Consider the following 25,073-nt stretch of genomic DNA (forward strand, 5'->3'; position numbering starts at 1 on the left):
AAAACCTTTTTGGTTCAATAGAAGCGTTGGTGTTGAGGTGGGTAAGAAAAGACGTGCTTTTAAGGCTTTCAAGTTAGCTGGTACAGCCGAAACATTTATAAGGTACAAGGAGGCCAATAAATCATGCAAAGAAGCTATAAGGCAAGCTAAAATTGCTATAGAAAAGGATATTGCAGCAAGCAGTAAAAAAAATCCCAAATTATTTTTTAAATATGTCAATAGTAAAAAAATGAAGCAGGAAGGGGTGGGACCCTTACTATCAGAGGGGGATCAGCTGGTTGATGAAAACAAAATAAAAGCGCAGATTCTGAACTCGTATTTTTCATCTGTTTACACAAATGAAGAACCAGTAAGTGAAGGTTTCCTTCTTAACACTCCCAATTCTAGTAATACAACTAATGATGCATGGTTCACACAAGAAGAAATTCAAAAGAGACTTGAACAGGTTAAGATTAACAAAGGTCCAGGGCCAGATGGTATTCATCCCAGGGTAATTAGCGAGCTTAGCTCTGTGATTGCCAAACCTCTTTACTTAATTTTTCAGGATTCATTGAGATCTGGTATTGTGCCAAGAGACTGGCGAATTGCTAATGTGGTGCCTCTATTCAAAAAAGGATCCCGTTCTCAGCCTCAAAACTATAGGCCAGTTAGTCTGACGTCAGTATTAGGAAAGCTTTTCGAAGGGTTAATAAAGGATAAGATACTGGACTTCATAGCAAATCATAATACTATGAGTTTGTGCCAGCATGGTTTTATGCGTAATAGATCTTGCCAGACTAACTTAATTTCTTTTTACGAGAATGTAAGTAGAGACCTCGATTCTGGGATGGCAGTGGATGTGATTTACTTAGACTTTGCTAAAGCATTTGATACAGTGCCACACAAAAGGTTACTGGTTAAATTAAGGAATGTTGGCCTGGAACATAGTATTTGTACCTGGATAGAGAACTGGCTAAAAGATAGACTACAAAGAGTGGTGGTAAATGGAACATTTTCTAATTGGACCAGTGTTGTTAGTGGAGTACCGCAGGGCTCTGTACTAGGTCCCTTGCTTTTCAACTTGTTTATTAATGACCTGGAGGTGGGCATTGAAAGTACTGTTTCTATTTTTGCAGATGATACTAAATTGTGCAGAACTATAGGTTCCATGCAGGGTGCTGCCACTTTGCAGAGTGATTTGTCTAAACTGGAAAACTGGGCAGCAAACTGGAAAATGAGGTTCAATGTTGATAAATGCAAGGTTATGCACTTTGGCAAAAATAATATAAATGCAAGTTATACACTAAATGGCAGTGTGTTGGGAGTTTCCTTAAATGAAAAGGATCTAGGGGTCTTTGTAGATAACACGTTGTCTAATTCTGGGCAGTGTCATTCTGTGGCTACTAAAGCAAATAAAGTTCTGTCTTGCATAAAAAAGGGCATTAACTCAAGGGATGAAAACATAATTCTGCCTCTTTATAGGTCCCTGGTGAGGCCTCATCTGGAGTATGCAGTTCAGTTTTGGACTCCAGTCCTTAAGAGGGATATAAATGAGCTGGAGAGAGTGCAGAGACTAAGTGCAACTAAATTGGTTAGAGGGAGGGAAGAGTTAAATTATGAGGGTAGACTGTCAAGGTTGGGGTTGTTTTCTCTGGAAAAAAGGCGCTTGCGAGGGGACATGATTACACTTTACAAGTACATTAGAGGACATTATAGACAAATAGCAGGGGACCTTTTTACCCATAAAGTGGATCACGTACCAGAGGCCACCCCTTTAGACTAGAAGAAAAGAACTTTCATTTGAAGCAACGTAGAGGGTTCTTCACAGTCAGGACAGTGAGGTTGTGGAATGCACTGCCGGGTGATGTTGTGATGGCTGATTCAGTTAATGCCTTTAAGAATGGCTTGGATGATTTTTTGGACAGACATAATATTAAAGGCTATTGTGATACTAAACTCTATAGTTAATATAGGTATGGGTATATAGAATTTTAATTAAAAGTAGGGAGGGGTGTGTGTATGGATGCTGGGTTTTCATTTGGAGGGGTTGAACTTGATGGACTTTGTCTTTTTTCAACCCAATTTAACTATGTAACTATGTAACTATGTAACTATGTAACTATGTAACTATGTATAAAAACACTCGGCCTTCAGCCTCGTACTTTTATATGGTCATGAAACTCCTCGGTAACTTATAATATCCTTATATTTTACAAGAGGGGGTACTTTATTCACTATATATATATATATATCTCTCTCTCTGCAGGACGGCACGTCGGTACCACTGACACTGCTTTATAAGGACAGCGAGAAGCAGATGAGACATCGCCCCTTACTTATCCACGTTTATGGGGCTTATGGGATGGATTTGAATATGAGCTTCAAAGTGGAGAAACGAATGCTGGTTGAAGAGGGGTGGCTATTGGCTTATTGCCATGTAAGGTAATTACTATGGCTCAGATAGACCATTTGCATTTTTATGGCTTTTCAGCTATTTAGCTTTTTGCTGGGAAGCTCTCCATTTTTTTTTTATTTCAGCAGCTACCTGGTTGCCAGGGTCTTATATACCCTACCAACCAAGCAGTAGTTTTAAAATGAGAACATGACTACAGGTATGGGACCTGTTATCCATAATGCTCAGGAATTGGGGTATTCCGGATAATGGATTGTTCCATAGATTGGATCTTCATACCTTAAGTCTACTAGAAAATCATATAAACATTAAATAAACCCAATAGGCTGGTTTTGCCTCCAATAAGGATTAATTATAACTTAGTTGGGATCAAGTACAGGTATGGGACCTGTTATCCAGAATGCTCGGGACCTGGAGTTTTCTGGATAAGGGATCTTTCTGTAATTTGGATCTTCATACCTTAAGTCTACTAGAAAATCATTTAAACATTAAATAAACCCATTGGGCTGGTTTTGCCTCCAATAAGGATTAATTATATCTTAATTGGGATCAAGTACAGGTATGGGACCTGTTATTCAGAATGCTCGGGACCTGGGGGTTTCTGGATAAGGGGTCTTTCTGTAATTTGGATCTTCATACCTTAAATCTACTAGAAAATCATATAAACATTAAATAAAGCCAATAGGCTGGTTTTGCTTCCAATAAGGATTAATTATATCTTAGTTGGGATCAAGTACAAGCGACTGTTTTATTATTACACAGAAAAAGGAAATCATTAAAAGAAATTTGGATTATTTGGATAAAATGAAGTCTATGGGAGACGGCCTTTCTATAATTCTGAGCTTTCTGAATAATGGGTTTCCAGATAACATAGTAAAGGGCCTGCATAGAAAGATAATTAATACAAAGTTTCAATAACAGTAAAGCATTCATCTCTAACTGCTGGGGTCAGTGACCCCCATTTGGAAGCTGGAAAGAGGCAGAAGAGAAGGGCGAATAACTGAAAAACTATAAATAATGAAAACCAATTGCAAAGTTGCCAGGAAAAGGCCATAGGGGGGTTTATTTATCAACACTGGGCAAATTTGCCCATGGGCAGTAACCAATAGCAACCAATCAAATTGCTGCATTCATTGTTCTACTTGCAGCTGGCTTTAAAAAGCTAATCACTGATTGGTTGCTATAGGTAACTGCCCATGGGCAAATTTGCCCAGAGTTGGTTAATGAGCCCCTCTGTGAGGCCTGGAGGATGTAAATGTGTAAATTACAACTTTTAACTCGTTCTTTCATGTGCTGATCTCAACAGAGGAGGAGGTGAATTGGGGTGTAACTGGCACAGCGAGGGTGTTTTGGACAAGAAGCTGAATGGTCTGGAGGATCTGGGCTCTTGTATATCTCACCTGCATGGCCTCGGTTATTCCCAGCCGCACTACTCAGCCGTGGAAGCAGCCAGTGCAGGGGGAGTTCTGGCCGGAGCTTTGTGCAATTCCGCTCCTCGTCTGTTTCGAGCAGTCGTACTGGAGGTACGTTACCCTCGACTTAAACTCCAACCGGTATTTTATACTTGTTACTAAAGGTCCCATTTATCAGACTTCATACAGATATAACCGGTGACGTGAGAGTAGAGAATGAGTAACTTGTTAGGATGTACCGAATCCAATATTTGTCAATTTACCGGAATCCTTCATGAAAGATTTGGCCAAATACCAAACCGAATCGGAATCCTAATTTGCATATGCAATTGTTTTGTGACAAAAAGTTACGATCTCAGCTCCCCCCGTTATTTCCAAGTTCGGGTTCGGCCAGGCACAAAGAATCTGAATCTTGCTGAATCCTGGGTGAATCCTGAACCGAATCCTGGTCTCGGTGCATCCCTAGTAACTAGAGATGTAGCTGCCAGGGGAGGGCACGTATGTGAGTGGTGAGTAGACAATGAGTAGCCACAGTTGTACTACACAGAAAGCAAAGGGAGGTGAATACACAATAACTAACCCCACTCATAAAGAAGACATTTAGAAATTGAATAGTAAAGTGCAAAAACTTTGGTCTTTGCACCTTGCCTTCTGGTTTAAAGAGTTGCCATTTCAGAGCAGAGCAGAGAGACCTGCGGCAACCCCATGAGTTCTACTGAGGGGAGGGGAGGCATATAATCGGCCCATCCCCCCCCTGCACCCTACTTTGCAACAGACACCGGCCACCTTGCATATGGCAAACATGGATGGCACAATGTACTAAGGGGCACACTCTTACCCAAATTAATAATAAATGACCCATAAAGAATATATATATATAGTGTGTCTGTTCCCAGTAGATATGCACCGGATTTGGTTCTGAATTCAGCTGTATCCAAGCCTTTTTAAGTAGGATCCAGTAGAGGTTGGTCAAATCAAATCCAAACCCTATAAAATATGGAAAATTTGGTAACAGGTTTCCACCCAAGGTGAGGGTTTGGATTCAGTTCAATATTCAGATGGATCCAGTGTGAAGGATCTGGACTTAGCTGAATGCAGAATCAATGGGTTTGACAAAGACTGAACTACACAGATTGGTGTTCAAAGCTTCTTGCGTGCCGAGGCCATAAGGTGACTACTGGGATTGTTCTGTTCTGCGGAGCCCAAAATAATCTACATTTAAAGGAGAAGGAAAGGCTAAAATTAAGTAAGCTTTATCAGAAAGGTCTATATAAATACACCAGTAAACCCTCAAAGTAATGCTGCTCTGAGTCCTCTGTCAAAAGAAACAGCACATTTCTTTCCTTCTATTGTGTACTCATGGGCTTCTGTATCAGACTTCCTGTTTTCAGCTTAAACCGCCAGGGCTAGGGCTTGAGCATGCTCAGTTTGCTCCTCTCTCCCTCCTCCCCTCCCTGCTGTAATCTGAGCCCAGAGCTATGAGTGAGCAGGGAGAGACTCAGACAGGAAGTGATGTCACACCAAGCTAATATGGCAGCTGCTATCCTAAACAAACAGAGAGAGCTTCTAGAGCTGGTTACTCAGGTATGGTAAATCATTCTGCCGAATAAATATAGTGTCATAGTTTGCACTATTGTGGCTAATCTGTTGGCAATAAACTGCTTTGGTAGTTTTTCCTTCTCCTTAACCATGATTTTTCTTTCAGCCAGTAGTAAGGACAACACTGTCCCTTAAAGTTCCTTTTGTGTTTTCTTTTGATGAAATAAGGAATCTTTGTACCTTCAGGCACCGTTCTTGGATGTTCTAAACACAATGATGAACGTGTCGTTGCCCTTGACCATCGAGGAGCAAGAAGAATGGGGAAATCCATTATCCGATGAAAAATACCACCGCTATATAAAGAGCTACTGCCCTTATCAGAACATCACTCCTCAGGTGGGTCGGTGTAGAGCTAAACTGATACGTCTGGAACTCACAGTTAGTTGAACATTGATCTTCTTCTTTCAGAATTATCCTTGTGTTCTGATAACCGCCTATGAAAATGACCAGCGTGTTCCAATACAGGGATTGCTGGGATACATTACCAGACTAAGGAAAGCTGCCAGGGATTACTGCCATGAATCCAGAACGTCAGGTAATGGGGAGTTCCTTAAACTTGTATAGAGATAGAGGGGTTAGGAACGTATGAACCAACTTAGGGAGCAGGGTCAAGAATAACACACATGGAAGACAAGAATGAAATGGGGAAGATGTTGGACAACTAGTTTTATGGGAAGCCATTTGTGGAGTTGAGAAAATTGCAATTATTTCCATTTTAAAGGGGCTGGTTCACCTTTATATTAACTTTTGGTATGTTATAGAATGGCCAACTCCAGGCCCGGATTTGTGGAAAGGCCATAAAGGCCCGGGCCTAGGGTGGCAGAATTTTAGGGTTGCGGCATGCCACCCAACCACACTGGTTCAGAAGCTCTGGCGATTTGCAGGAGATACAATCGGTTTTTAAATTTCCTGTGCTCCAATCCCCACTGCTCTGAACCCAATTCTGAAAATTTGTGCACGAGGGTAGGGGAAGGGACAGGGGTGATGAACAGCATCGGCCTAGGGGCGTCTGCTATGTAAATCCGGCCCTGGCCAATTGTAAACAACTTTTTTTCTTTTTTTTTTTATAGTTTTTGCATTATTTGCATCTCATTCTGACTCATTCCAGCTTTCAAATGGGGGTCACTGACCCCTTCTAAATAACAAATGCTCTGTAAGGCTACAAATATATTGTTGTTGCTACTTTTTATTACTCATCTTTCTATTCAGGCCTCTCCTATTCATATTCCAGTCTCTTATTCAAATCAGTGCATGGTTGCTAGGGGAATTTGGATCCTAGAAACCAGACTACTGAAATTACAAACTGGAGAGCTGCTGAATAAAAAGCTAAATAAGTCAAAAACCACAAATAGAAAATGAAAACCAATTGTAAATTGTCTCAGAATATCATACATAATCTCTACAGCATACTAACAGTTAATTTAAAGGTGAACAACTCCTTTAACCAAGAGATCATAGTTCCTTATGTTGAAGAATTAGCTGAATTCCCTCTTTGGAGCACCCCAGCCCACCACAGCTTCTCTTCTGCCAGGAAACCATTCATCTCGACCTGAAAGTAATACTTGTTTCTTCCTGACCCAATACAATATCCAGTATTTAAATTAAAGGCATGAGTATCTCTAATCACTTTTGGAAGAGAAAGGTGGCAAACCAAGAAAACTTGGTCACTGGATTTCCCTCGCTTGCACCCACCGCAGCTCCCCTATCTCCCTTGAAGTCATTCCTGCTATTGGATTATGTAATAAGAAAAAGGGATGCACTGAATCCACTATTTGGGATCTGGCCGAATCCTTCATGGAAGATTCGGCCAAATACCGAATCCAATCAGGAAAGGAAAAAGTAGAAAAATTTTTTACTGGTGATTTCCCTTCCCACCCCTAATTTATATTTGCAAATTAGGATTCGGATTAGGTTCGACCAGGCACAAGGATTAGACCGAATCCTGCTGAAAAAGGCAGAATCTCGAACCGAATCCTGGATTTGCTGCATCCCTGATAAGAAACGATGTAATGAAGTGACATGATTGGAATTCTTCTGTTACAGAGTCTAGGATTCCTCATATATATCTAGATGTTCATCCTGGTGGCAGCCATTGTGACTCACTATCATGGGAGGAGTCACTGAGAAAGGTACGTTACACTAAGGGTAATGCTGAAAAACACAAGCTGAGAATCAGTCCCATACTCTGCAATGTGACCCTTATCTTGCCTGCACCCAGGTCCATAACAACGACCTGGGTGCAGGCAAACTTGGATGATTACCACTTGCATTTTAAAGTAACACTAAAAAGTAAAAAATCAATTACTCTCCCCTCCATTAATACGGCTATCCTTGACAAAGTTAACTCTCTTTTTAGTATTTAATACATAAATATTGCAATAAAATCTCGGTTGTGCACATTGTTTTAAAAAGGCGATGTGGCGCCTTTGCACTTACATGCGCGCTCCAATCTTCTGCTAGCCAACTTCCTTTTTAAAACTGTAAGTTACTTGCCAACTTTACAGATGATTTTCAGCCTGCAGTGTAATTTATTTCCTTAAGAGCTGCGAGCAGAAAAGGAGCGAGCGTAAGCGCATTGACTTTGTAGGGGTTTTATTTGGTCCTTGACAGATTTAAGACTGACCTGTCTGGCGCCTTTATTGCTCGCAGCTCTTAGAGAAATACCAGTCATAGAAATACCAGTTAGTTGCGATAGTGCACAGTGTATGCAATAAAATTTCGCAATAGAAAATCATTTATTTAACTCCAGAGCTGGTGATAAAGGTTCGCAATGTGCAATTAAGATTCACAATTCAACAAAAGCCTATTGAAGAATTTTACATTGTAACATGTGAATTTTTATTCGCAAAGTATTGCACTTTGCAAATTTTATTACATTTTCCCTTAGTGCCGTAAAATATCTCTAAGGAGGTTATTAACTAAACTCTGAATGCAAAAATCACGAAAAATACATTATTTTTTTTGTTATAAAATCAGACTTTTTAAAAAATCACAAATGTTTTGGAATTTATTAAACCCTGAGGATGGAAACGTCTGAATCTGAAAATCCGGCATCTTAGACCTGTCGAGGTTACATATAAGTCAATAGGAGAAGTCCCAATGATTTTTTGATGTGCGCTGGGTTTCGTGCAATACCTCGAAGTTTTCGGGTGAAAATTCCGGGAAAAAAACGTGAAAATCAGATTTTTCCCCGCAAAGCACATTTTCGGGAAAATGTAATAATAAATAAGCGTAAAAAAACCCGAGCGGATTTGATCGGAATTTGTAGCAGAAAATATTGAGATAAATTCGGACTTTGATAAATAACCCTCTAAATGTCACCGTGAAGTAACACTTTCCTCTTGCTCTAGGTTGCGACGCAGCTTGCTTTTCTTCACATGGAGCTTAAACTGGATATACCTCGTCGCTGCAAAGGCTCGACTCAATAAAACGTCACTGGTGCAGGTTTCCTGTGTTTCTTGTTCAGTTTATATTACATGCGGTTACCGTGGGATAGAGCGTTAGTTACTGTATTGCCCCTGTCCAATCATTGGTTGTTACCAGTGAGCGTTTCTGTGTCGGTTCTTTCTGGGCTTGTCTATCTTTTTGCCTCTCTTCTCTCTGATCCTGTCTCATCCCCTGTATCTCTCTAAGCTTTTGTAGTCTCTATTACTTTGTCACACTTTGCATGAATCTGGATCTTTATGTTTTGGTTCTTTGCCCTAAAATCTCTGGGTGAGTAAGAGGAATGCGAGATGGGAAAGGGGGCTTCGGATGTTACCCTGAGATGGTACCTCCGATGGGCCCCGGCCTCCCCAGTCTGATGCTGCACCTTAGTGATGTTTCAGAAAGCACTTGTGTTGGCGGTGTACGTTGGCTGTGCATATCACAGTGTCCTCAGACTCAAGCAGCCCCTTAAAGAAAAACTATACCCCCAAACAATGTAGGTCTCTATAAAAAGATATTCCATAAAACAGCTCATATGTAAAACCCTGCTTCATGTAAATAAACCATTTTCATAATAGTCTACTTTTTTATGTACGTGCCATTGGGTAATCACAAATAGAAAACTAAAAAATTAGGGCCGGCCCCTGGGATTGTATGATTCACGGTGCACACAAACAGATCTGTGGTTTAAGTAGTCATTTTGGGGGTAAAGTTTTCCTTTAAAAATTTTCCTAAAAGTGTGTATGTGGTTATTGTTTGTTTTAGCCGTGTGTCTGTATCTTGTGTATTTCCTGGTGTGACTGTACCAAAGACTGTACCAAAGACTGTACCAAAGACTGTACCAAAGACTGTACCAAAGACTGTACCAAAGACTGTACCAAAGACTGTACCAAAGACTGTACCAAAGACTGTACCAAAGACTGTACCAAAGACTGTACCAAAGACTGTACCAAAGACTGTACCAAAGACTGTACCAAAGACTGTACCAAAGACTGTACTTATCAAGCTAACGTTGCACGTGGGCGTTTTGTCCGTCTTTGTTTCACAATATCCACTACACAACAATCCACAACTATAGTACTTAAAGGGATACTGTCATGGGAAAAAGAGATTTTTTTCAAAACACATTCGTTAATAGTGCTGCTCCAGCAGAATTCTGCACTGAAATCCATTAAAAAGATTTTTTTTATATTCAATTTTGAAATCTGACATGGGGCTAGACATATTGTCAATTTCCCAGCTGCCCCAAGTCATGTGACTTGTGCTCTGATAAACTTCAATCACTCTTTACTGCAAGTTGGAGTGATATCACCCCCTCACTTTCCCCCCCCCCCCCCACCAGCAGCCAAACAACAGAACAATGGGAAGGTAACCAGATAGCAGCTCCCTAACACAAGATAACAGCTGCCTGGTAGATCTAAGAACAACACTCAATAGTAAAATCCAGGTCCCACTGAGACACATTCAGTTACAGCAGCAGCCTGCCAGAAAGCAGTTCCATCCTAAATTGCAGGCACAAGTCACATGACTGGGGGCAGCTGGGAAATTGACAAAATGTCTAGCCCCATGTCAGATTTCAAAATTGAATATAAAAAAAATCTGTTTGCTCTTTTGAGAAATGGATTTCAGTGCAGAATTCTGCTGGAGCAGCACTATTAACTGATGCGTTTTGAAAAAAATCTCTTTTTCCCATGACAGGATCCCTTTAACACTTGTTACTAACTGAATGTCATGACATGAATGCCAGACCTAGTTCCTATCTTTCTCTAGCGAATAAGCTATTCTTCTATGAAGCCCAACAGTACGTTCCATGTAAAAGTTTCAGCGCTTGTTGTGGAGTCAGACGAGACTTTCCTATCATTGTTACCGTAGAGAATAAGACATTCCAGAGTAATAATAAGAGAGAAAATATGGATTGTTTTATTCCATCATAAAAATGACATTTTTTTCCTGTTTCTATTAAATCTGCATATGGCACTAAAGAATTCAGCAGCTGTTATAAAGCAAATCAAAGGCGCTGGTGTAACAAGCCTTCTCAGAAATGAAACACTTATCCTTGAAGGTGTCTCTCACATGCACTGGTTTGTTTGTCTTGTATTCCAATATGAGTCCTTCCCCCGGCTGCGTCTGAATGCTGTCTGTGCTCACTGCTTTCCCCACCCTGGAACCCTCTGTGCTTAATCGGATTTTTGCTTCCCCGGGAAGATCCGGCACTGCCTGCCTCAAGTTTATGGTCCACGCCTGTCCAAAGTTGAGGACCATCATAAAGACTTTGTTCAGGCCATCAAGTTCTCTCACGTATGCGAAAACATTATTGTCGCTCCACGTGTAGCACAACCATCCCCTGTGAAGGGGCAATTCGTTGTTTCGGAGATGGTTTAATTCCCGGTATAAGTTTAGAGTTGAATATTGTTCATTCTTTTGTGCCTGGGAGGAGAAAAACCTTTATTTAGGATTTTGTAGGTGGTAATGCTTCTTACTTGGAAGCAGAATGATCATTATGGGTCCTAGACTATACATACATAAAACTTCACATCCCGTCTGCCAAAAATTTCAATGAAAACTCCACCCCAATCATGGTAAGATCTGTTACTTCCTATGGGACGCTGATCAACGTTTTCCACTTTCTTACATTGCACATTTGAAGACTTGATCATATTAAAATGATGTCATACATAGAAGTCTGTGCCCTTTTGCAGACTGGGGATCATAAAAACCTCTTGCAGAAACGTATCTGACCCATGGGCCTCCAGCTGCACAGCTCTAGATCCTCTTACATATGAAAATAAAAGCAAATTATCCCTAAAAATTGTATCAAGTGTCTGAAATGTACAAGTAATTGAATTTCTCTATCACTTTAATCTAGAGACAACATTTTGCCAACTGATTTCTACTTTACTAGGAAATGTTACTATGGATACATAGGCCTGAGACTTACTGACAAGCACAACGTAAATACCTACTTCAACATTAACTGCCTCGTAGTCTGGATTGACTGACAGCCACGTTCTGTTCGCTTCACTAAAGCCAGCGTTGGAGCTGGAATCCCATTGCATTGGAGTCTTTTCTGGGTATTCCGTCTAAAATGAAGGAAAATGGAACTTGAATGGAAAGTTCTGCTTAACGCTGCCTCTTTAAGGCCAATTTATGCGTTTTCATAAACACCTTAATATTTCTTCTTGATTTTTAGCATATTTATAAAAGATCATTTAAGTCAATTAAAAACTTTACATTGACCTACATAAAAGCACTTGACGTCGGCCTTGTGCCATGTAATGACTATTAAACCCTCCCTTACTAAAAGTCAAAGGGGGTATATTATTCCCTTTAACAAGAGCAGCTCCAGAACTTCAGACTCTGGAGCCCTACTCCATTCTACACTTCAGCCCCTGTTTTCAAGATCTGCTTCAGCTCAAGAGCAAAAGATATGATCAGCTCGAATGTTTTCTCCAGGTCTTGGAGCTAGTGGCCTACATCAGGTCAAGTGGTTTGAATTAGGTTGGAAACCCCATATCTCCCACCACGTACGATCCACCGGAACCGTGCAGAACGTGACATGGGCTGTTTAATTGTGGGGTCAAAAAAATGTAATGTAAAAATGTTCAACAATCTGCCCTGATGACTTTACTTCAAATTTTTAGCATGTCACTTGGGTCACACAACCAGCTGCAGGAGACTGGGTTAAATGTTAAAAAACTTGGATTAGGGATGGTTGGTACCAAGGGAAGATGACAATGTGTGGGTTTGTGTTGGGCATAAGTCTAGTGAACTAAACCCACGCGGAACTCTACTTTGAGCATTGCTGATTTTTGAAATTGGAAGATCAGTTTTACACAAGATTCCAATAAAATGCATTTGGCAAGACCTTTCCCTTCATGGTCAAGTTATCCCGTTACTTACTGGGTTGTATTCTTGAGGATTTTCTGTGCTGACTTGAGGAGAGCCGTCCTCCATTCCCAGTTCCTCTCCATAGTAAGTTGTAGGTGTACCAGGAAGTGTCAGGAGGAGCATGTTCATCACGTTGACATATTGTCTCCCAACACGAGAAGCAATGCGAGAACTGCTGGGGCCTCCCACCTAATCAAACAGACATAATCAGTTTTAAATGGAAAAGGGGTAAAAGGGAAGAATTTTGGTGTCTGGCTTTATAAGTGAAAATTGTCTTTAGTCAAACACTGGGATCTGAAAAATATTTCAAGTTTTACCATCCAGTTGGGCCACTTTCCCGACGGCATGGCTTTCATCCACAGGTCCACCATGGAAAATATAGAAGCGCCATCAATATTTGCTTTGTTCAGTTCAAAGAGGTAGGCGTTCAGGGGAAAATCAGCTTCCTGGATGAACGAGTTTCCATAATACAACATTGTCTTGTCAACGGCCGCCTGATCGTTGGATTCTGTGCCCATAAACCTGAAAAAGGCCACATAGGATTCCATAGTTGGTCTTTGTTAGCAGGATTATATCTCCCCTATGGATCTGCCGTATAAGTATATTCATTTTACAATGTGGCCACCAAGTATTTCAAGAATAATGACAGCCCCAAGCCCCTCTCAGACTGGATCATCAGCAATCCCCAAGACCTCTAGTCTCCAGACGGCTTAATTTATTAAATGCAGGGAGTAACCCCACAGTTGCATATCACGTGAGTGGTACTTTAAGGTATGCCATGGGTGTGGGCACATGGGAAGGGAGCACTGCCTGTGGCAAAAGAGTGCCCCAACAGCTCGGACTGGCAATCTGTGGATTCTGACAAATGCCAGAGGGCTGCTGTAAGATGCCATGGGCAGTCACTATCTATTGGACATGTGGGAAGCTGTTTGGGTCTCTATGTACTATGTTCTTTGCCAGGGCCTATTATAAATCTCTAATAGAAAAGCATGGATGGTGGCAGGGTTTGTGTGGATTATGGGAGAAGTTTGCACATAATTATAGAGTGGCTGTGCATGTGGCTCCAGTTTACTTGTTAGCAGGGCACACCACTCGTGGGGTCCAGATGATCAGTGGGCTAATAATTGGGGTCACCTGAGGGTAGGGTTGCCACCCGCTCAAAACTTACTTTTTCTCCACCTTCTGGCCATTGCGCACTGTGGCTCCACCCCCTTTAACATTATGGCCCACCCCTTTTACATACCTGCCCCCACCACCGGCCTGTGGAGATTTTATGAAAAGGTGGCAACCCTACCTCAGGGGGAGTGCGCTGCTAACTTACAAATATGGGCCCCCATGATTACTGATGGCAGTCCTGCCAATGGACGCAGCATGTTTGACCCTGTGTACATCCCTGATCACAACCTCATTGTAAGCCCCACAGACCTGCTGTTATGTTTAGAATACTATTGTAAGAAACCAGGCGGTGTCAGATTTTGATTGACAGATCCAATATATCTTATAGGGAGGCTCCCCTTTCTAGCAGATGTATTAGAGCTCACACAAATAACTGACTCCAGCACAATCGAGATCTAACAAAATAACTGCCTTTGGCACAAATCCTGCATGTAGTGAGAGAGAAGCTTTCTGTTGATTTAAAAAGAGTGAGATCGAAGTCCTCTTTTAGGCAAAAGGAACCCATGCATGAAAAGAGAATGAAGAGACACAGATGCTGAGGGGGGAGAGTGAAGAGTAACTAAATGGGTCAAAATATTCAATTGAATATATTTAGAAAATGTCTTGTGGAAAGGCCGGATTTGTGGAAAGGCCGGATTTGTGGAAAGGCCACCTAGGCCCAGGCCTAGGGTGGCAGGATTTTAGGGGGGGGCGGCATGCTGCCCAACCACACCCACATTGGTTCAGAAACACTGGGGATGCGCTGGAGATACAATCATTTTTTAAGTTTCATGTGCGGCAATCCCTATTGCTTCGTCCAGATGATGAAAATTTGCACAAATAAAGGGGAGGGGACAGGGGCGACGAATGGCAGTGGACCTAGGGGATGTAAATCCGGCCCTGCTTGTGTTAAATCTTCAATTCTGTGATTGTTTAATTAAACAATAATATGTAAATATAATAGAAACAGAGAAAAGTGAAGGCACCTATCAACATGCTAGCAGCACAAATATGGATTTACTGTACCTATATCGTCCCGGTTCTCTGCTATACTTATTAATGGTTTGGCGGAAATTACGAATGATGTCGTGCATCCCCACCTGCGTGGTTGTATAGTCATGGAAAAGTTCTGAATAGTTTGAAATTGTGTCCTAAAATAGAAACATAAGACATTCATTTTCATAATACTAAACAGAGTAAACTTCAAACAGTACTAGTCTCCCCCTTCTGAGGACCTTCAGCTCCTAGGTACCACTTAAGGGTACTTTTTGGAGTCAAAATGACAGCCTTTCTTTTCTTTCTAACAACTTGCAAAACACACTACAGCTTGATGATGCCAGGAGTTGCTTTCTGTAGAACAGCTGTATGTGGAGATATAGGGTCACTTTTGTGGAGTTCACAGAGCACAAGTGGTTGGTTGTGTCACTGCAGGTGGTTAATTAGTAGTTGGTGGTGGAGGAACTTTGCCTGTTAAGGTGGCCATACACGGGCAGATAAAGCTGCCGATATCGTTCCTTTAGACCAATTAGGCAATTTATCTGCCCGTGTATGGAGGGCTTCTGATGGGGCCCATTGCTCCTCGCTGTAATCCGATCATTCAGCCCTAGGGCCGAATGCTCGGATTACCCCATTATAGCCCTGCCATTGGTGGGTATATCGGTGAAAGATCCGATTGTTTGGCGGTCACCAGACAAGCGGATCCCATCATGTATGGCCAGCTTTAAGCTCTACAAGGGTCACAAAGTTCTGCCTTGTCTCAAGTTCTGTAGAAGGAAGCACCAGCAGATACTCTATAGATCAACCACTTGCACACAATGTACACAAAAGTCCATGTTGCATATCTACTACTGCTGAAGCCTACGGATAGAGTTAAGGCTTTCAATTTTGATTGCCTGCTATGAGCTTTTGCTTTTTTTTTTTTAAAGGATAATTAGGGTTCTTGTTCGCAGGCAGTCATTTCCTTCTTGCGTGAAATGACAGACCATCGGCATGTGTATTGGGCTAAAACAATGAAATTCCAGAAAGCTATTGCATTAGAATGATGATTGAGGTCTTACCTACCAAACTGAGCAGACATTCAAGACACCAGATAAAACAGAGGCTCATGCTGATTTATAGATTCTAATACAGACCTTGAACATACTTAAAAGCCATTAAGCATTAATTTTTCTACAGTCAGGAACACCCCTTGAAATTAAAAGCCCCCCCCCCACCCAAAGATAATTATACTCACTGGGTTTTGTAATTTGTTGACCTGAGGTTCATCTCTAAGATGTTCCGCTTCTAAAAGAAATTTGGCGGAATTTATTGTGAATCCATCGACTCCTTTCTCCAGCCAGAATTTTATTATGTTCTATGGAATAAAAATAAATAAAACTTCAAGATCTTTAAGTTTCCGTGTTGTGCCCATAAACTTAAGCCAACATATCACATGGCAAAAAACAGAAGTACAACATGAGGGCTCATCTGACAATCGAAGTGTTCAAATATAGATCTACATGCGTTTCTCTATACTTGGTTACCACCTGTCCGGTTTTGAATTGGACAGTCCAGTTTTTAAACATTCAAAACTGCCAGTCTGGACAGGTCCGATTTTCCAGCCAGGTTCTGATGCTCCTTAGGCCCGGGCCTTTGTGGCCTTTCAACAAATCGGGACCTGTGTCTGGATTTTAAAACTTTGAAAACCAGACAAGATTCTTTCTTGATTGATGTGGTAACCAGTCAATGACTAGCTGCCATGTATCATCCCCACCCCATGATTAAAGCTGGCCATAGATAGACATGCATTTTTTATCCTTGTGTTTGGCAGATGATGGTTCGTTGCAATCTCCCAACCTAAAACTAGCCTTCCAGATAAATAAAGTAGTAAAAAGAACAAATCACAAGATGTTCTTGCTATTAATTGACAGATCCCAATCTTATGAAAGTTATATTTGACAAATAGTAGCGATGGTCACCCAAGGATATCGTCAGATAGGCAATACATGCAGAGATATTATGTCCGACTATACGAACGATCGGCACGGTACAAAAAATGTTGGGACTATCCACACATGGTCCAAAAATTTTACAAAACTTCATCTTTGAGTCTATGGCCATCTTAAATGTCATTGCTCCACCTGTCTTCTCCCCCCCCCTCACACCTGTTTCCAGACCTGCAGGGGAACTAAGGTGGAAATCCTATACTTGAACTAAATTTCTGGTTGTATCCACTTAGCTGAATAAGGTGCAAAGTAGAGGGCATGTGGGCACAGGGTTGCCATGGAATTACCACCTTCCTTGAGGAAGTATGACTTCCAGTGATCTTTTTGCTATTGCACCTACACACAACTGCCTTGCACATAAGGATTTTGATCAATGTAAGCATTGGGGTGCTGGAAATGCCACAATTGGATATAAAATGCAACTCCACACTGGTAAAGCACACACTCTACTTTGCAAAGAAAACTCTGTGAAAAACAGCATAATGGGTATAGAAATATGGACTGGTTGAGAATAGGGACGCAACAAATCCAGGATTTGGTTCGGGATTTTGCCAGTATTTGGACTTTTTCAGCAGAATTCAGATTCGTCCGAATCCTTGTGCCTGGCCGAACCGAATCTGAATCCTAATTTAAATATGTAGATTATGGGCAGGAAGGAAAATGACATGACTTTTCGACACAAAGCAAGGAAGTAAAAAAAAATTTGCCCACTTTTTCCTTTCCCTCCCCTAATTTTCAGGTTATGATTTGGATTTGGTTCGGTATTCGGTCAAATCTTTTGCAAAGGATACACCCAAATCCAAAATAGTGGATTCGTTGCATCCCTATTTGAGAATTTAGTGCTTTGCACTTTGTTTATCTGGTCGTTACTTAAACCAAAATAACAGCGATGCACGAAGAGTTATTTCCATCATTTCTTCTTGGAAACATCGGTACTGTGCAACTTTATTTATTTAAGGCAATAAATGATAATCTGCTGAGACAAACAATCTGTGTCAATCACATGACTTAGTTAATAATTATGAATCTGAACAATTTTTATAGTTTCAAAGGTTCCTTGGACAACTTGTCATTAATGTTAAGAGAGTGACGCGGGTAATTACGGCTTTGTGCAAAAGACTTCAAGTGTAAAGTTCCATCGTTGAAGAAGTTATTGACGTAACTGTTTAACAAGCTGATTGCGGGGTGAACTTATTAACCTCCTTCACACAAGGCTGCCATGTTTCTGCCAGAACAATCACTCCTTGCATATGATGAGGGGGAACGTTCAGAAGAAGACTCGGCAGTCAGGAGATAAGACAAGCGAAGAACATAACGTCAAACTGTAGACAATGCACATTCTTTGTAAATTGAAACTGAAAGACTTTAGATAAAATCCTTCCAAAAAATGGCTCACTTTGCCAAAAACATTCCCATACCACTCACAGGGCAACGTCCTCCAAGTACTGGAGATACAAAAGCCAACCAAGAGCTGGAGACTTTGGACACTAATCACATTTTTTTGGACATTATATATTACTTGTTTGAATTCTGTAATATAATATGGAATATATTATGCAGTTGAAAGCATAGGTGGGTTTCAAGACGTTTAGGGGGACACTACGCCTCCCTAAACCAACACCAATGGATTTCATACAGGGAACAGGAGGGAGATATTATTCATAGAAATGATAAACCTGCCTTGTGTTTTTGGAGGTAATTGTAGCTATGGAGCTAGCACTGTATTTGTATGTATTCTTGGGGGTATTTTACATAAAATTGGTAATGCTTTATCCTGGAATGTGATCTGGCGTATCCTATATAGAACTAGCTGTTTTTATCCTGCCATATTTGGGCATTATCATTAAAACTTGCATTGTATTTATGTTTGTGCGGGGGTGTTATGCCTGAAATTGGCACTGTATTTATCATACCATGTTCTAAGATCTACCTGTATTGATATAGTCAGGGTCAGACTGGGCCAGCGGGACACCGTGAAAAAACAGATGGGCCCCGTCTGCCCAGATCCGCACCCTGAGCTTCCTTTTCCTGCAGCCAGAGACCGTCCCAACACAGTGCACTCGCGTGTTTACACTAATCCATTAAAAATGATGTACCTTTTTTGAAATAATCAAGTTTTTCTTCGCTATCCCGCTATCAGCATCCGCCTCTCTTCATGCAGGAGTTGGGTGTCAGATTTTCATTGACAGTTAGATCTTTTAGGGGGGGGTCTCCCTTTCCTAGCAGATGAATTAGAGCTCACTCAAATAACTGATTCCGTTACAAACAAATCTAACAAAATAACTGCCTTTGGCACAAATCCTGCATGTAGAGAGACAGGATGTCTGGTGATTTTAGTAGGGTGAGCTCTAATACATCTGCTATTTAAGTATGATAAAGCTTATATTACATTTTCATTTTCTCAATAGTTCCACTTTAAGCACAAACATCACCATGACAATAATATAGTGATAATTGTGGCTGTCCTTATATAGAATTTGTTTTTGCAAGACAGATAACACACAAGAGATAAGTGTGATAAGAATGAACTGTGCAGGCATAAATCCTGATGAAGGTAGTTAATAGATTACTAATGCATGGGCTGATGGTTGTTTTATTTGGACTGACATTCATTTCTTTAGATTCTCTACTTGGGTTTAACAGAGTTAATTACCTACTAAAGTGATAGACAACATTTTTGCAGACAGTAGTGAGATTTAGTAAAGCCTGCCATACACAGACAGCTTTATGTTGGCAGCTTTTTATGCCCAAGTGTGGGACTTGCCCAACCAATATCTGGCCAAAAATTGTCAGTCGGCAGGTTTGAAAATCTGACAAGAAGTGCATTAGGGTGGCCATACATGGGCAGATCCACTCAGATCCGCATCAACAAACCGTTGTGGTCCTTGATCCAATGGGAATTTTAAGCCTGCCGGATGGATATCTGGCCAATTTTCCTTGGAGGGCCCCATATACTCTCAAATAAGCTGCTGATATAGTCTGTTACCAGCTTTTCCCGGCCCATGTATGGTCACCATTAGTATGTTGATCCAGCCTAGTCTGATGGGTCTTTGTAGGCCCCACTTTATGGTCCAATTATTGCTCCTAGGGCCAATGATCAGCTCAGCCTGATTTGGTCCAACATGTACTGTATGTGGCTAAATCAGGCCTAGATCTGCTCATTTGGACAACCACACCAAACAAGTGGACCTGACTGTATATGGCCACCTTTAGGGCACAGTTGGTTTTGACTATCACCACCAGTTGCATTGCAGTTGTCCACAGAAAGAAGACAATTCCTTCTAAATCACTGCACAATTTGGAGTCTTGAGGAGAACAAGCCATTATGGGAAGCAAGCTAAGGCAATTTGCAATGTTTGAGCAGTGATCAAATCTCCTGGTGCTGCTTAGACCAACTGCTACAGTACTCTACTTTCATAAACATCATTGCAAAAATGAATGGGAACTAGGTTTGTACCTAATTAAATAAATAACTTTAAAGGAGAAAAGGTAAAAACACATTCATGACAATGGGTCATCTGGTTCTAATGCTTCACCGATCATATCATTATTATTTCAGGCAAAGAGAAGATCTTCATTGATGACCACCAGCTACATATGTTATTGTAAATATGTGTAGCTCCAAACCAATCTGGATCAGGGCTGTCCAAATGGAGGCCCATATCAGGTATTTGAAGTGTGCAGACCTAGGAGTAGGAAAGGTATCTTCCAGTTGTTTTGAGTAAATACATTTTCCAAGATATTAAGACACTACTCACTAGGATTTCTTCATTTACATCTGGATTGTTGAAATCCAGATCTGGCTGCTCCTTCTTGAACTGATGCAAGTAACATTGTTTTCTGGTATCATCATATTCCCATGCTGAATTTCCATAAAAACTGACCTGTAAACGTTATTAAAGTTGAATGAATTTGGAAAGCACATTATCAATGTAATTAGCAAAAGTAACCAGTACATGTCATATAGTCATATGTAGGAACTGAACAGGTTTTCTCTGAAGGCTCCTAATTTGGGTTTCTGAGATCAATGACTCAGTGACTGGGGGCTCAGATAAGCTTTAATCAAGCCTGATCAACCCCAAGCCTCCCATGATCCATATTGTTAGTCATGATAGTTAAATATTCTATTGAAACCTCTCATTAGTCAAGGCCCCTCTACACTATTAGATCAACTAGGGGTTGCAGCGTCTGCATAAGGTTAGAAGATCATTTGGAAAATCCAGGGCACTTCTAATAAATGCAAGTTGCTGGGCCACACTGATTGAAAACTAATTGTATACAATCTGCTAAATTTTCTACACATTTCTCCAATCAGTAGACCTTAGTCTGCAGACCTAACTGGTAAAGACCTTAGAGGCCCACAGCTTAAAGGGATACTGTCATGGGAAAACATGTTTTTTTTTCAAAATGCATCAGTTAATAGAGCTGCTCCAATCTGTTTTTCAAAAGAGCAAACAGATTATTTTATATTTAATTTTGAAATCTGACATGGGACTAGACATATTGTCAATTTCCCAGCTGCCCCCAGTCATGCTCTGATAAACTTCAGTCTCTCTTTACTGCTGTACTGCAAGTTGGAGTGATATCAACTCCCTCCATTTCCCCCCTCCCCCCAGCAGTCCATCAGCAGAACATTGGGAAGGAAACCAGATAATAGCTGCCTGGTAGATATAAGAACAGCACTCAATAGTAAAAATCCATTTTACACTGCGACTCCTTCAGTAACATTGAGTAGGAGAAACAACAGCCTGTTAGAAAGCAGTTCCATAGTGCAGAAGTGACTCTTTCTGAAATCACATGACCAGGCAAAATGACCTGAGATGCACCTACACACCAATATTACAACTAAAAAAATACACTTGTTGGATTAGGAATTCAGTTTTATATGGTAGAGTGAATTTTTTGCAGTGTAAATTAGGGATAAAAACTACACTATAAAAATCATGACAGAATCCCTTTAACCATGTCCAATGTACATTTTATTTATTTTAAGAATGACACATTGAGTTTTTTTGTCCCCCATGTTACCAACAATTAGGGGCATATTTATCAAGGGTTGAATTTCGAATTGAAAAAACTTAGAAATTCGAATTCAAAAAGACCAACCGAATTTAAGTCTCAGTTGTCTTTGGTCGAATAGGTCAGTTTTCGATTGAATAGTTCCATATTTGGCCAAATTCGAATCGTACGAATTGAAGGAATAGCGCTTTCCGATAGAATACAATTCAAAGTTTTCACCCCAAAAAAACTTCGATTTTTCATAGTCCACCAATTGACTCTAAATAGGTTCTAGCAGGTATTCGATATTCGAATTTTCTAATTTTTTTCAAATTCGAAACAAATTTTGACTATTCCCTAGTCGAAGTACACAAAAAATAGCTTGAAATTCAAATTTTTTTCATTCAAAAATTCACCTCGACCTTTGATAAATCTGCCCTGTAATGGCAGTGGTCAAAATGTCATATAAGGTATGAAATAGGAAACCAATGGAAAGTGGAAGCAAGTGTTCCTGAGCAATTCCTACAAGACAAGACCTACAGGAGTCCACTTTAAGGTCAATGGCTCCATGTGTCTATTGCATATTAAGGCACAAATTCTAAATGCTCTGTCAAACAGCCATATATAATGTAGAAATATTAGCGCTTACCCAGTTATTTGGAGGTACGACTAGACCACCAGTCTGCATACAGTCGTGCCAAATGTAGTAATCCGCGTATTTACCAGTACGATTCCTACTCAGTTGAAACCACTTGTGCTTATTGCTCGTGTGATTAGGGATTAGGTCAATGATTAGTTTTAAGCCTAGTAAAGCAAGGGAGATAGTAGCAGAGTTAAACGGAAAGCACAAAACTCTTGGAAAGTTGTAGCAAATACTGTAGTTGGAGAAACTCACCCTTATCGTGCATTGCTGAGATCATACTCTCGAAGTCTGCCATGGTCCCGAAAGTCGGGTCAACTTCCATGAAGTCATCAACGGCGTAATTGAAATCCTTCAAGGATGATTTGTAGAAAGGAGCAACCCAGACGTTTTTTATGTTAAGATAAAGGAAATGATCGATTTTTTCTTGTACTCCTGTAATGGACCAAAATGGAATTCAGAGGAAGGTGGGATCACAAAAGAATTATTAAGAAGTTTCTATCATTCAAGATATAAAATGTTCCTCAGAACCACAAGTAGTGTTGGAGAACACAAGTCACAGAGAATGGAGTGTTTAGCAGTAACAGTTCAGTCTTGCTTTATGGCTGATTCTCTGGACATCTCCATTACTGTATGTTCTTTAATAGGAGTCATAGGTGTTCTGTATGAATGCCTATGGGCAGGACCGCCATCAGAAATCGCAGGGCCCCATACGACAAAATTTCCTGGGCCCCTTGGGCTGCGCCCATCGCAAGCCCCACCTACAGGTCCGCCCTCCCCACCACACAGTAAAAAAACAAAAAAAATATTGGTGGCTAGGGTTCCCACATGTTAATAAAAAATAAAAAGATATTGATGGTCAGGGCCCCCCATAAAAAACATTTGTGGCCAGGCCCCCCCCAATTAAAAAATATTGGTGGCTAGGACCCCACATGAGAAAAAAAAATTGGTGGCCAGGGCCCCCCCACATAATAAGAAAATTGGTGGCCAGGGCCCCTTAAACGTCCATGCCTTCCCGAAGTCAGCAGCTCTCAGAAAGATGGGGGGGCCCTCCTAATCAAGTAAGTGTGGCGTGGCAGGGCCCCCCTTACCCTCGGGGCCCCTACAACTATCCCCCCTGTCCCCCCCTGATGGCGGCCCTGCCTATGGGTGACCAAGTAACTTGGCTTGCCCCTATCTTACATAGACCTCTTTGCTGAGGAGCCAACTACAAAGTGGAAAGTGAGAACATAAATCAGGTGGTTTGGCCAGTCAGGTATGTGTTTAGCCTGTAGCCTATGGGAGGTCACAGTTAATGCCCTGATTATACTCCCTGCAATGTACTAACATGGTGGTATCATATAATTTACCCACCCGTTATTCACAAGCGACACTTGCAGTACAGTCACTTAATGTGGCCCTATCTGGGGTTGCAGCTATAGGATTTGTTCTCCCAGTGTATCAGGTTTATGGAATGGCTTATGGCCAGCACTGCAGTCTAGCGTGCCAAGATATTTCCAAAAACAATAAGAGTCACCATGACCTTGCGAGCTTTCTCAAAGCAAATATCCTTAACTGACAGTTGTGGCTCCAGCCACTTAAGTACGTGGCGACATTTTCATAATGTTCTCAGTATTTAATTTCCATGCCTTGATGCATAAGTTCATCATTGTTATCGGCCTATCAAATATCTTATTCAATTGAACAAACTCTTTTCTATTTCATTTGATAAATATGCCCCTCAAATCCTGTATGGGTGAATAGAGAGCTTTAAAGTTCCCAACAAATATTCCCCTTAGTCTCTTAAATATTTATATGACTGACGTTTGCGTAGCTGCACAAGGCTATATCATATATGTGACGCTCTTATGGGGTCATATAATGAAAGGCTCAACATTTGCAAGAGGTCTAGTAACCTGTAGCAACAGCAGCGAGCATTTACTGGTCAGCTGAAAACAATTACCAGTCGGCTGATAATTATCCCCATTTGCTAAGTACCGCTAAGTTGTAATAGCAATAAGGACAATTTATTCTTTATTACAGTTAACGAATGAAGATTACCTTTAAGGTCCCCAGATCCATCATTGTTGCTGTCTTTGAATGACTTTGGGTACACCTGATACATAGGACTTCGTTGCCACCAGTCGAGGCACTTTGGAGAAATGGCTATGATTGCAATGGTGGCAGCGATGATGGCTAGAGTCGCTACAATGATGAGCCAGAAGATGATTTCTCTTGCGATTCTGTAGCACGGTCGGTTGGAGAACTGGAGGAGGACATCTTTTGGCATGCCAGCATAAGGTTTCAGTGGTGGTGAGTCTTCAGGGACTTCATTGATTCTTACAGAGTAGATATGAGCATCACCTTCTTTGCTGTTCCTTCTACTTTCCGCTTTCTCAGGCTTGTCTTCATCTCTTCCATCGTGGTCGGAAATGAAACCATTATTTTCATGGCCGGCTTTCTGCTTTAATTCCACTGAGTTGGGCTCTTCCTCCATGACTAATGAGGGATCCACTGTCACCTTGTTTTAGCTGAAAACAGAATTTGCTGAGCAGAATAGGTCTGTGCAGAGCCTTTATATTACACTCGCGAAGGTCAAG

At 41.0% G+C, this 25,073-nt stretch overlaps 2 protein-coding genes across 2 annotated transcripts in view; one reads left to right on the forward strand and one right to left on the reverse strand.

Moving 5' to 3' along the window:
* prepl.L (prolyl endopeptidase-like L homeolog) overlaps positions 1-8,846 on the forward strand; it is a 29,899-nt gene extending 21,053 nt beyond the window's left edge. Inside the window, 6 exon segments of the mRNA NM_001174028.1 lie at positions 2,246-2,421; positions 3,699-3,915; positions 5,590-5,739; positions 5,812-5,938; positions 7,447-7,532; positions 8,754-8,846. Coding sequence (NP_001167499.1) covers positions 2,246-2,421; positions 3,699-3,915; positions 5,590-5,739; positions 5,812-5,938; positions 7,447-7,532; positions 8,754-8,831 — 834 coding nt within the window. The 3' untranslated portion in view covers positions 8,832-8,846.
* Positions 8,847-10,726: 1,880 nt separating this feature from the next.
* Positions 10,727-25,073, reverse strand: slc3a1.L (solute carrier family 3 (amino acid transporter heavy chain), member 1 L homeolog). The gene is given in 10 exon segments (NM_001096398.1): positions 10,727-11,256; positions 11,793-11,909; positions 12,730-12,906; positions 13,035-13,239; positions 14,899-15,023; positions 16,106-16,225; positions 20,615-20,740; positions 22,504-22,658; positions 22,750-22,929; positions 24,535-25,073. Coding segments are annotated over 10 exon segments (2,082 nt in total). The 5' UTR covers positions 24,971-25,073; the 3' UTR covers positions 10,727-10,815.

The sequence above is a fragment of the Xenopus laevis genome, chromosome 5L, assembly GCF_017654675.1.
Source record: "Xenopus laevis strain J_2021 chromosome 5L, Xenopus_laevis_v10.1, whole genome shotgun sequence".
In the NCBI taxonomy this organism is placed as follows: domain Eukaryota; kingdom Metazoa; phylum Chordata; class Amphibia; order Anura; family Pipidae; genus Xenopus; species Xenopus laevis.